At 32.1% G+C, this 14681-nt stretch overlaps 1 protein-coding gene across 3 annotated transcripts in view; it reads right to left on the bottom strand.

Moving 5' to 3' along the window:
- The window catches only part of LOC124946784 (complexin), a 233650-nt gene that overhangs the window by 135646 nt on the left and 83323 nt on the right, over positions 1-14681 (bottom strand). For all 3 annotated transcript variants that reach the window (XM_047488006.1, XM_047488007.1, XM_047488005.1), the window contains one exon: positions 11341-11447. In XM_047488006.1, the coding sequence (XP_047343962.1) occupies positions 11341-11395 (55 nt within the window). In that variant the 5' untranslated portion in view covers positions 11396-11447. The remainder of the gene's footprint in view (positions 1-11340; positions 11448-14681) is intronic.

The following is a 14681-nucleotide window of genomic DNA, read 5'->3' on the forward strand; positions in this document are numbered from 1 at the left end:
GGAAAAGATAAAAAGAGAATCGTCGATTTTTATCGGAATCCTTCATTGATAATAATCGCAAATTTTATTCACTATAATGGATATTGAATTTACGTTAGTATCACGATTTACTTTTTACGATTATTAATTAAAAAAGCTTACTGAATCTCGAAAAGAAAGAAAACTACTGTTAATTAAAGTTATTGGACTAAAAATTGGACTAAAAAAAGTTATTGGACTCTAGCGATCTTTAATTCTCGTTAGATACGATCTTTTTTATAACGAACTTATGAGAAGTTTCGAAAATTAATTTACGTCAGTTGCTTATCCAACGATGAATTGTGCTACGTTTGTTCAGAATTAAAATCAAAGTTATGTTTTTATACCTCATGGCCAAACAGGAGAACGATCGATAATGCAATGTCAGCATTTTAAAGAAACGATGCTATCGTTACTTACGACATATATAAGTGAAAAAAATGACAAGGTAAATTATTGTCAGTATAAGGAACACGTTATACGATTATAATGTTTGTCAGTAAAACACATTAATATACAATATGTCGGTCAACTGAACGATAAGATCCTTAAAAACGATTCTGAGTAATTTTAAAAAAAGCAATAACATCATCTTTCGCTTGTGCTCGTAAACAATAAGAAAAGATCGTAAAAAATTTTAATGCATAACTTAAAATTTGGCCATTCGAAAAATTAAGAAAACTATTTTTCGCAAGCAAGACGATAAATTTTCGAACCAATGCATATAATTGTAATTTTAAAATACGATCTCTCAAAGTGATACTTAACTCTTTCTCTCTCTCTCTCTCTCTCTTTACTTTACTTCTTTCGACGATCGTTTGATCATGAGAATGTTCGATAATGTTGGAACGATCTTTTAAAAATATTCAAATATGAAAGAATGAAGGAAAAAGAAATGGTTTTGTAGGAAATTTAAAAAGTAAAAGAGATAGAACATTTGAAATAACTTTAATATGAAAAAAGAAAAAAATACATGTAATAAAACTGTACGATTTACGTAAAACGCATTAATCTTCTAATAAAAATAAAAGCAACTACAGAATAAAGAGAAAGAGATAGATAGATAGATAGATAGATAGATAGAGAGAGAGAGAGAGAGAGAGAGAGAGAGAGAAAGAGAGAGAGAGAGAGAGAGAGAACGAGAGACTTTGCGTTATCGTTTCGAAACGAAATTACACGGTGTAAATCACGAACGTCGCACCGTGGCAGGAGTACCAAATCGGGATTCGTTCTGGCGAGTAATTGCATCGTATTTCTATAACGTCCTGTTTTCAGAGAAACTTGGAAAGGATTATGGAGCCTAAAAGCGATGAGTTATATACTATGCCCTGTGGCAACAGTGGACGCAGACGGAATGGAGAGCGAGTAGGGGAGTGAATGAGAGACTAGAACAAACACATCGTAGTTTGTTGTTGTTGTTGATTTACATCGAAACTCGACAAGGGGATAATCAAATGGGCTAACGATTTACGGTGAGATCGTTAACAACTTAAGATATTTGAGTTGAATATTATACCCATGATTGCGATCACTTTCACTCAAGATAAATCGATTATAATAAATAACAGATTAACTTCTTCATACATGATTTATCTTAAATAAAATTACTATATTAGCAATTTAGATTTATAGAACTATGAATGAGATTAAAATTGACAAACAATGTTGGATAAAAAATATAATACGATACGATGAAATTATTTCAAACATTTCAATCATTTCAAAAATATCTTTGATATTGTTAAAATTTAATATGTTACAATTTTACAAGTATATGCATTTAAGATTTAAAATACTTAAACAATTAAATACAATTATAAAAGATATTTTCGCTATATGATTGAAGAAATAATCAATGATCAGGATATAGAATGCTGACGAATTATTTTAACAAATTGATAAAACTTTGAAGGAAATTTGAATAATGAAAGATCGCAGGAAGATTTATCGATGTCGAAGGGGATAATTACAGATCACTCACTCCTGGTAAGGATGCTGAATAAAATTGCAACCAACTCGATAAAGGGATGTCAATACGCGTTCAGCTTGTCCTCGAACTACAGAATACGCCCACAGGCTGTAGAGACATCAGCATGCATGGCGGATGTCCCCGTCATATGGCTATCGTAGTTTAGACGGATGATTCCAATCCAGCTTCCGGTTTACCCGCATCTACGAACACGCACGCGTGCGTGGCTGAACGTGAAGCGTATACCCGGTTTACCCGGTTGTCAAGTATGGGTCATGTGTATGAGTATGTATTTGTATCTATATGTATACCATGTATTTTCATGTGCATATAGGTTATGAGGGTTCAGCCACAAAGTCGCTAATGGAGCTTAAAGGATCTACTCTAACGTTAAAGAGCCGTGAAGCTTTAACCTGATCTGAAAAATTTCTTTCAAATCTAAAAACAATTCCTGTGGGGAAAAAAAGAGAAGAAGAAGAAGAAGAAGAGAGAGAGAGAGAGAGAGAGAGAACAATATTCGAATCATTTTACGTAAAGAGAACGAAGAAATATTTATAACAGAGCTTGAAAGTTTCATGAAACTCGGTCAACCAGTAAAATTGTCGGAATATTTTTTTTTTTTTTTTCGTATTTTTTATACATCAGGTTTTCAATCCAATAAATAAATATTTCTGAATTATGCGTAAAATGAGAACGATCGGTTATTAGATCGACAGATGTAAAAGGTATTAAAAGTTGTATATTCATAATCACTTTACGCGATGAGGGTTTAATGAAGCTCTACGTGGCTGAGGGAACTTGCCAAACGAAAGTCTGGCCTAGTGCGTGTTCACTGTGCGGTCGGAATTAGTCGAATACGTAGTTCGTGCTGTACCGCAATACTGGCTGACCGACACTCGTGCTCACGTGCTTCGTGGCCAACCGAAAAGAGAGCGGCTGGTCGCGTAATTCGATTCAACGTTATAATATAAACTACGATTTCGAACCATATATCTTTCTTCGACAATCTATATTAATTCGAAGAAATAATAAAAATAAGTTCCGAATCGGAAGGTTGATAACCAATATACGAGTATGTAAATCTTAACGAATGGGAATGATTCAATTTTCTACGAAAATTAAAAGATAAAAAAGAAAAACAAAAAACAAAATAATTATTGATTGTTAATATTTACAAATTTCACGTTATATCATCGTTTAATAACATTGGCTAATCAAATGTTTCTCTCATTTCATCCTAATACAGATATAGTATATTAATATACTTTGCAGTCGACATAACTCAGTAGTTGGTCTATATTGGTGATAATATACTCGATTCAACGAATAAATATATCGATTAATCAACTCATATTGGTTCGGTTAATGTAACGAATATTTTCTTTTCGAAAGAGAGAACTTGAAAGCAACCACCGAAAAGTAATTTGTAATTGGTTCCCGAAACGAAACTCTGTTCGCGACAAGAGAAGAGAAACAGCTGCGTTGCGATCAAGCTCTTGTCCGGATGCCTCGTTTGTTTGTCTCTCGAATAAATCACGAGGTGCATAATTAATTGGAACGATTGTTTGTTGTGTGGGAATATCGATGAACAATTCAGTTTCTCGCTCGCATGCTAATCTACGGCACCTGATGTTTCCAGATCTTACGAATGTTCGAATTTAAAAGTATCATTTTACCCTATAATAAAGAGAAGAATATACAAGTATGCGATAATAAAATCGTACTGTTAACGTTTTTTGAATATTGATGATTTTGCAATAATATATATCGTGAGTACGGCATGTAGAATTTTACAAATGTTCGAATTTAATACGCATAATGTTGTATTTATTTCAAATGTTTTTAATATATTTCTAAAAATTATTAAATATTTATCTTTATATTTCTTATTAAGATAAATATTTAATGTAAAAAATAAGACAATAAATTCTTTTATCTATCAAAACTTATAGAAAGTATTAGATAAATATATTGTTTTATCAGACGATGATTGCTTTAACAGATAATGGGTTCAAATTATCACTTCGCTCTTTTAAAAGAAAAATATACATAATAAAATCGCTTAGGACATTTTGTAAATACCAATGACTCAATAATATAATTATATATATATATATATATATATATATATATATATATATAAAACAGAAAAATGTAGAATGTAATAAACATTGTTAAAAATCTTAATGTTTGCGATACAAAATAAATAGCGTATAAAATATAGAATTACCGAGAGTATACTTTCATAAATATTTTACAATCCACAAGAAGTCCTTTTTCTTCGACTTTTAAAAGTAAACTGGCTCTCGTAAATCCCTGAAGCGTTCTTTTATTATTAATACATACATTGCTATGTTCTCAATCGAACGTAAATAAATACAAACGTTTATACGTGGCTATATAAACATTATAAACAAACGTTAGATTTAACGATGTCGAAGCATACATACATCTCATCTTTCATTAAAGTAGGTCGTACGAATGTTCAATTATTATTAAATAACCATTGATTTCTTAACGATCTACGTACCACAAGAATCAGATTGATTTACATACATACATACGTGTGGTTATTGAACGAGCAAATGCGGAGTGTGTCGAAGTCTGTACGTGGAGTAAATGCGGAAATAATTAAATGGCTACGGTGGTCGCGACGGTACATTAGCGGTTAAATATGAAATAAATGGACGGATTCACGATATGGTTACGTCTGTGTAGAGTGAAGCTAAACGGCTTTAACGAGTACCAAAAGTGAAGCGAACGAGCGAGCTGGGGATATAGGTAATGGTAGTAGGAGAATGATCGACAGAGAGACTAGGAAATTTTAGAAAATGGTCTGCTCATCGGTTTTGCGGCTATGCGCCATTTCGTCATAAATTATTTCATCGATCGGCCTGATTACATCGCGCTTTTCGCGAGAAGGAATGAGAGAACGTAGATAACTTGATATGCTCTGAAATATCACGCACACTAACGGAATGCTTTTGCCATCGATGCGCCGCGGTTTCGCTCCATTCGATGATGTCAAAGAGCGTTGCCGCTTTCGGCCGATCACTTTCTATCGTTCTAAGTGTTCTAAAACGTTCAATTTCGAAAATAAAAATGTATAAAATATAAAAGAAAAAAGAGAGAAAAAGAGAGAGAGAGAGAGAGAGAAAGAGAGAGGAAATAGAATACATTTGTGTGAAAGAAAAACCGTGATAGCACGAACTAAAGAAGAAAACAAAAAAATTTCTTCCACACAAAATAGAAATAATAAAAATGGAACTAGAGATAGTGAAGAAAAATTGACGAGAGAATTTTTTCAAACGATCGATTTTTGAGGTACTCCAGAAGGCTAACGTGGTGCCCTGTATGATTCCGCTCGATCGCCTTCCGAGGATTTCAATTAAGTGGAAAAAAGGGAACGAGAAAAGAGAAAAAAAGAGATAAAGAGAAAAAGAGAGAGAGAGAGAGAGAAAGAGAGAGAGAGAAAGGGAAGAGAGGCGTGCCTCACTCCGGGAAAAACGTGCGCCGCCGCAAAGGAAGAGTTGCAAATGCGAGAAAAAGAGAAAGGGCGAAAATAGGGCGTGGTGCAGGTCGAACTTCTAAATGCAACTGGGTTTACAAAACCTACGTTGAGCTTTCATTGAACGACCGCTGGTGTTTCAATCGAACTACGAATTCTCTTTTCCTCGCCAACTTCTTTCTCTCTCTCTCTCTCTCTCTCTCTCTCTCTTTCTCTCTCTCTCTATCTATCTATCTCTCTTTTTCTTCAATTTTTGCAACATCGAACTCGCCATTTTCCTCGCGATACAGCGAACCCATACTCACACATACACTTATACATTTATTCAAAGCTTTTGTTTACACCAACCTCCATCTAGCAGGCGCGCGCGCGCGCGACTGCGCACACATCGGGGTCATCGACTAATTGCTATCCGATTCCATCCATCCCCCCCACCCTAACCGCCTTCCTTCTCTCTCCCTTCTTTCTCTCTCTATCTATCTATTTATCTAACTATCTCTCTCTCTCTCTCTCTCTCTCTCTCTCTCTCTCTCTCTCTCTCTCTCTCTCTTTCTCTCATGGGCGCCCTCTTCTCATTGCAAAAGTTACCCACCGCATTTCCCGCGAAAGCCGTCGCGCGCATTGAGGATGCCGACCACCGATTTCCGTTCGTGCGGAGTACCATCCTCCTGGCCTCCTTTATACCTCGATATATATACCATCTACTCTTGTCTATCTATCCTATCTACCTATCTATCTATCTATCTATCTATCGCACTCGTCGAACTTTGATGAATCGCGTGGTTCAGCCGCAGATCGACTATTCCTATTCATTATGCCGCGTAACTTTCAAACTTCTCTACATTCGGAACGTTGTGGTAAGTTTATCCCATTGTTTTCTAGGTATTTGTGTGTGTTCATATATACGTACATTATCTGGAACGAGTGAAACGTACGGAGTGAACGATTTTCTACATTTAAATAATTATTATTAATTAAAGCATATCTATATATATGTACGTGTGTGTGGGTGTGTATGTGTGTATGTAATGATAATAATTGTATGTTAACTACATAATATGAAAAAGAATATATAACTATTGGTTTTATTAATCTTGATTACTTAAATCAATGATAAGCTAATAATCAAGAATAAATTAAAGATTACATTTATTTATATTAATGTTTACGCTACGTGTAAACAGTTTTATTACAAAACTATTATTTTACAAAAATTATATAAGCGTCTTTATAATTATATAATTATATAAATGTTTTAAAATTGATAATGTAATACGTGTTAAAATTGATGAAATTGAAAAAATTCGTTAGAAGTAAAATTGACTAAATTCGTTTAGAATTAACTGATAAAGTCCAAACTTGATAAAAGTTCATTTTAATATGTTGATTGCCATCCGAGTGTTGTACTTATGTCTTGCTCTAGGGACCACAATAAAATTTTAATTTGTTAACAACTTATAATGAAACATAATTGCATCTTATGGTTAAATAACACTATTCTTTTATCAGTGTATTTATTTATTTTATTAGTAATTATCCTTGGCCACCAGTGGCTCGATAATACATTTAGCTGCTCTTGACAGCTCGACAATTGGCTAAAAATTTTTAATTTTCTGTTGCAAAAACAGCAAAACATTGTACGAATAAAAACAATTATATATTTTAAATATTGCAGTAGTCAGTCCCACATTTGTTTATACTCTTCATCGTATCGATTTAATTTTTATATAATATTATGTTCATTAACTTTTAAACTAGTGAAGACGAGCGAACTGGTCATCTATTATTCGAAATAATAATGTATGTATATGCATTATAAATACATGAATATAAATTTTCTTTATTTAGAGTTTCATTATTCTATTTTCCAGCAGAGACAAAAATTATTAATAACAATTATTGATTACATTTTAATGCACTATTTATTTTTAATTGTTACCTAGTTATTTGCATTATTCAAAATAATTATTTATTCGGTGATATTCAAAAGTAACCATTAATTCTAAGATAAATAAAACAAAAGGAGAAACTATATGTCTTGTTTATAAAGCACTTTCTACACCGACGGCTTGCGGTAAACCGACGTCTTCACGGCAAGAGTGATCTATATCCGTTTTGTTTCGTGAAGAGAAACCAAGCCTGTCTTATCTTGTTAACGAAACAAAAAATATTGAAGCTGACAATCGAAATAATATCGTGACAATCCATTATTTTCAAAATACGAGGAATTGTGAATTTCATTTATATGAATCCCATTCGAAGTCGAGATCTCCTTTTTTATATGAACGTAAATGAATTGTTCACAATATCAATTAAAAATATCTATTTTATTTAATACAATAGTTCCATTCAGTTTCCACCGGATTGAATTATTTAAAACAATCGAATATCGATACCGTTTCATTCGAAATGTTTTATATATTTAACGAAATCGATAAAATTCTTATTCGATAACAAGGGAAAAGAAGAATCGACAGGTATTGTTGCATTCATTGTATGTAAGTGGACATTGAAATATCATCCTGGTAAGTGATGGAATGTGTTATGTAGATCGAGAAATGAAAAAGAAAAAAAAAAAAAAAAGAAAAAAAAATGAAGGGAGGACTCGTACGGTCAGGGGACACGAAATCGAAAGTAGGGACGAGTTAGATAAGGGCTCGTAGAAAAAGAAAGAAATGGAGAAGAGAGGAGAAGAAAAGGGTAGAGAAAAAGGGGAGGTATGAGAGAGTGAGTAGACAGGAACGGATCGATCGTGTTCAAGAGAGTTAAGATCTCTGAGCAAGCCGTGAAAAGATTTCAGGCAAAAATCGGCTTCTCAGTTTGACGAAGGTCCCCATTTACTCGTCCTTTCCCATTACCGATTCCCTGCGATACGCTTTTCTCGCTTCGACGCTCGCAGAAGCTAAAACTTTTCCTTAATGACGCAAGTTTTATTGCCGGTGACCTCTCTCTCTCTCTCTCTCTCTCTCTCTCTTTCTCTCACATTTGGACACGGAACACATATCGATAGTTACCAACGGAATTTTCGGAGTTCGTTTCGAAAATGGAGTTGAGATCTATGTACGTAGAGGTATGTATATACTGAAAAATATTCTCTCGTCGAATGGATCGCAATATTCGCCTTCCCTTTGACGTTGTCTACGGATTGAATCAATAACAATCGCCGAGTGAAATAATTTTTTATTTGTTTTGAATTTTCATACTATAGCAAAGGATATTTAATTCAAAATTTTAAATAAATTAAAATGTACGTATTGTATGTCGTTAATTTTACAATGTTATTTGAAATTGATAAATAGTTATTTACATGCTTATTGATTCAGAGAAAATGATTCCATAATAATGGCTTTCTTTTTTCTTATCAAAATCCGATTATTATGAATATAATCTTTGTGTCCGATTATACATTGATCCTACTACTGGTCATATTGAGCAGATTATTACTGTCGTATCAATTATCGACTTTTCAATTTTCGAGACGTCCTATTTCGAAGAGTACACACGTGTGTGGCTACATTGAAACCGATTATCCACGATTATCGCTTTTCTGGTCGAGTAAACTTGCTTAAGCAAATAACTATCCTTCTTCGACTTTCGTAATCTCCCTAGACGACTTTCTTCCTCTTGTATTCGCGTAAGCGCATCAAATTGCCTCTTGTTCATATTAAACGCTTATAGAATGTCGATGAATATTCGTTGGTAATTCGCATACACGTCAAAGTTAGGCGAAACAAGAAGGGTATCCCGCTTAAACCACGACCGCCCATGTATTTCATGCGCTATTGATTTCGAGACACAATTATCGTATATTCGGTTAAATCGCTTTAGAGAATTCTTCGTTATTTTAATATTCAATAACAATACATTTCTTTTCCTTTATTTTTGTAGACGATAATATTCATTAATAGTTATTGAAAGTATAGAAAAATTTTTTCCTTGAGTTATATTTTGTCCGATCGTAATTAAAATGTAATTAATTAATTCGATGAAATAATTAAACTTAACGGATTTCATATAATCTAATATGTAAATAGTCGTATGTAAAATACGTAAAATATATATTAATAATCTAATACGTAAAACTCGAACTTATATTTTCAAGGAATTAATGAAACACGTTTTATTCCATCTCATCAAACGGTAACGGTCTTCGATCCGACGGAACGAACACGAAACAAATTTGTCGGAAGTCACGTTTCCTCGAAAAAAGATTCAACCTATGTTCAACGGACATCCGGCAGCGGGAAGAAGAAATTCCGCAGTGAGTTTTTTCTCCTCTTTCTATCGATTCCTTTTTGCGATTCGCAATATTCTCGGTAGTTTGGGTTTTAACGACGTATCGATAACGTATTGTTTGAGAAGAGAATAAATGAATATAAAGAAAAGAAGAAGCAATTTTCCTACTTATTTATGCCGATAATTGTATTTTGTATTTTTAATTATTGTATTTTTATTAATGCAAGTGAACTAAGTACAAAATCTGTCAAAGTTGAAATCATTGATTATATATATATATATATATATATATATATATATATATATATATATTTGCATTAAAAAATAAAAGAAATGTATATTATTTTTTATTTAATGATATATATATATATTTTTTTTTATTATATAGATATATTTTATTTTTAACATATGTAAGTGCATATATGTAAAAATCGATAGAACGCGAGGAAAGAAAGAAAAAAAATAAATAAATAAAAAAAGAGCAAGAACGTGAGAGCAATTGCAGTTATTCACAATTAGGAATCCAAAAGAATAAAACGCGCTTTTTTTGTGTTAACTGAAGCTATATCTTTTCATATTTTTTTGTTAATAAAAACCTCTATATATATATATATATATATATATATATATATATATATATATATATATATGTTGATATACGAAATATTACGTACGAAATAAATTTACACAAGAATAAAATATTTATATGTCAATATTTTTCAACCTTTTTGTCGTGCAAATCAATATATTTGTAATGATATTACAGTTTAAATGTTTATAATATAAGTACAATTTTTAAGTACCCGCTATACTAATATCATTTTATATTATATTAAAGATAACGACTGTTATTGCAGTTTTCCACGAACTTGAAAGAATATTTTATGAAAACTTTCTGAAAAACTCTTATAAATTATTCACATTTTGAGCTTATGTGTAAGATAACGGTTATTATTTCAACAATGACGCATTAAAAATTTAACGCGATCCATAGATTAAGAAACGCTAATCATATATTACTTAGGCTATTTTCTTAATGAAATAAAATTTGATCGATTGTTCGAATATTCGAAAAGAAGAAAATATAGATGTCTCGTAAAGCAAACAAAATTTTCGAAAGTGGTTTTACCAAAGAATTTTCGTGAAGCATCCTACGAATCGCCGTATCGTGCAAGCTCTACGCCAGCGTTTTATCCGCACAACGCATTCTGGAAAACGTTCCACGCTTCACCACGATCGAACGAGTTCGCTCGATGAATCACGTACCTCGGAAATGGAACCATTTCGTTTGCCTTTCTCGGTCAACTTCATGCCTATTATCTCTGGCCGAATTCCCTTTCGAATTTTTAACGAAGAAAATATTTTTCGTTCGGTTATTTACATAGACGATGATATTTTTCTCTATAACGAAGTTCTATCAAAAAATTGGAATAGTATATTTTCTTTTTTTTAGACAAAAATTCAATTTTTTATTCTTTATATATATATATATATATATATATATATATATGTATATGTATATATATATGTATATATATATATATGTATATATATATATATATATATATATGTATATATATAAATATATATTAAATGTAAAATCATTTACCTTTAACAGCATTCAGCTTGTTGCCGACCATCTGCTTTGCCACAAAAGCCGCCATTTTTTGCTGCTCGGTGATCAACGATCAGCGATCAAAACAATTCTTCTATAATCTAGAAATAAAAAAGAATGAATTAGATAAGATATGAAAAATTAAAGAAATAAAATCTATTCTTTATATTTCAAGTTTCTTTCTTGTTTTCCATTATACGATATAATGCGTTATAATTTATGGCACAGGATATAAATATCGAACATGAAATAATTTCTTATATAAATAATTAATAAAATAATGATATTTCAATAAATAAAATATACACTTATATAATAACAAATTAATAATCTATTTTATATAAAAATATTTCACGTTGACAAATATCCGATGTCATAAATAATTCAATATATATTTTAAATTCATTATATATTTTCATTATATATTAATATTAAAAATTCAGAATACAAAAAGGAAGAAACGAAGTTTTTTTTTTATAAATATCGAAACGAATTCATAGAGATCGCTCAACTATCTTGTTTTTGATTTTTCGAAAGAAACTTTCGAGTATATAATACTTAAAAATATTCATTTGTTTCATGATTTTTATCAGCAAGGACGAAGGACAAGAAAGGAAGAGAAGGATTGTTGTATTGGTTGTGTTTTTAGGTTATAAGAGACAAAAAGATTTATAAAGAAAGCATAATTTTCTTTCCTTTCGGTCGAACGTCAAACGATCGCAATGGGAATAAACGTGGTAGGACGAAAGGACGAACGATGGGAAAACTTTCATTTTTTTCCATCCTTCTCTTTCCCCTTCTTTTACTTACTTTAACGTTGTACTTCGTACACGCACGTACATTGTGGCGCCTTCGCTCTTCTTCAAAATGAAAATGAAATACGTCTCTCTTGGGAATACGGAGCGAAGAAAAGCATTTTAATCTCGTGAACGCATCCCTTATGATTCTGAGAATATTTCGAAAAGAAAATAAGAAAAATAGAGAAATAAAAGAAAAAATAATAAGAAAATCACAAAAGTCAGGTATGATTGAAAAAGCATTCTTTTAGATTTATTTAGACCTATTCTTGGCTTTTTATTTCTTTTTTTTGTTTTTTTTTTTTTTTTGTTTTTTGATAATTTCTACACTCGGATGTGTACATATAAAAGGAAATAAATTGCAATCAACATATTGAAATATTAGAAACTAGCTTATACAAAAGTTATCTACAGACGAAGGTAGTGGTTGTTCGGCCAAGTGAACGAGTCACATGAGAAACGGCAATATACCATATAATATACACAATATCACTTTCCCGTAGGAATTTCATTTCTCCCGTTCCTCCCCTCTTCGCTATCTGCTTTATATTCGCTCTATCGTCACATTCTCCAAAAGCGTTTATGACGAATGAGAATGTTGACTGTTGCATCATAACATCGAAATGTTAACCGAAATATGAAAATGTACTACCACGCTCATCCGCCATTCTAAATTTCTCTATTTTGTTTCCTGATAGAAGAGTCATTATGATGAATTTCAAACTTTCCGCTTGATTAAAAATAATTGATATTTATCGTCATGTAACTTTGAAGTTACACATGTATATGTATTTTTTTTAATTATTATTAAATTTAATTATTACTTCATATCTAAATTTACCAATTTATTTTTTTTTTTTTAAGTATGAATTATACTTAATATAATATAATATAAGTAATTATTGACATAGATAAGATTTATAAAGCGCTAATCTATTTAAAAATTTTATATCTTTTATAATCGAAGACAGTAAATTACGGATGTGTGTTAACAAGACGAATGTTTAAAGTGAAATGAAGGTTCGATCTTTTCTTTGTTACAAGTATAAAGTAATGTTTATTATGATCCGTTTATTTATCAATGTGACCTAAGCTGAATTACGTCTATTGAAATACTTATGTATCGATAAGTCCGTATATTTATTAATAAAATTCTAACAGTTCTTTCTTTTTCAATTGTATCTTTATTTAATAACTTCTAAGTTAATGAACTGCTGGACAAGAAGTTCTATAATAATTTTGAATTATCTTCTAAGAAAATTCAGAAGTTTGCATATACTATGCTCGGAAACGAACCGAGGACAATGTTATATACCCCCGTTTTTCCAAGTGATAATCTCGAAACGGTCTACTTAATCGAGACGACGTCTATTTGGTGCAAACTCGGAAAACAGCGGCCTGAGATAGAAAGAGATGACTCTTTGCTAGCTTGGCAAAGGACAGAGAGTCGAAAGGATCGATAGGGAAACACGAGAATGCTATGGTACGGGACGCTCGTGTCTGCGTATGTGTATAACAGAGAATACACGAGTATATGTATACAGATATAAAGGAAGAAAAGAGAGGGAGAGAGAGAGAAAGAGAAAGAGAGAGAGAGAGAGAGAGAGAGAGAGAAAGAGAAAGAGAGAGAGAGAGAGAGAAATAGAGAGAGAGAGAGAGAGAGAGAGAGAAGAGAGGCTGTGAAGACGACGCCGATAAACCGACGACCAAACCGGCGTCGAGACGTCTCGGCGCCTCTCTTTCCCTCGTTCTCTTACTTCCCTCTATCGTGATTTTACAACACACACGACAACCTCCATGAATAAGACAAGCTCATCCCGACCCAAGAATGTTTTTCTAGCCGTCGAACAGCACTATTATCATCAATAAAGTTAATTGATAAATTTCCTATAATAATAATAATAATAATAAAAATAATAATAATAATACTAATAATAATAATAATAATAATAATAATAATAATAATAATAATAATAATAATAATAATAATAATAATAATAATAGAAATAACGTGAGAAATGAAATATTTGTCAAAAATGAAAGCTCCTTTTCCTACTCTTCGCATTGCCCATGGAGCTTTTTCAATCGGTTCACAAAGCCTCTCGACGAGCTTAACCGAAGCTCTTGTTTTATCCTCATAGATGCAAGTCGTCCGTACGAGTCTTGTTTAGCTATTACTACACCCCTCGCTACTACTTCAGGCCGCTTAATGTGCTCATGTTTTTGTTCAGTAAGCTCGAGATTAAGTAACACCAACAAACGGTCGAGGCTAACGAACCGTTTCGGCGCTTGCGAAAGAGGATTTCCCTTAGCGAGATTTCGAGGGCGGGCACTCTCGACGTGGCCGATCGGCTCGATAATCATCAAACACGGTCAGGATTTTCGATAGTTCCCAAAATAACGCATGGGATGTGTTCAAATTCGATACGTTTTTTCAACGATTGCGAACAAGATTGTTCGATCGTTAAATCCAAGTAAATTGAAATAAATAAGTCGAAAAAATTATTCCTACAGTATTTCTACGTGTGTATGAGTAAT

This window comes from Vespa velutina, chromosome 2, assembly GCF_912470025.1.
Source record: "Vespa velutina chromosome 2, iVesVel2.1, whole genome shotgun sequence".
NCBI classification, from domain to species: domain Eukaryota; kingdom Metazoa; phylum Arthropoda; class Insecta; order Hymenoptera; family Vespidae; genus Vespa; species Vespa velutina.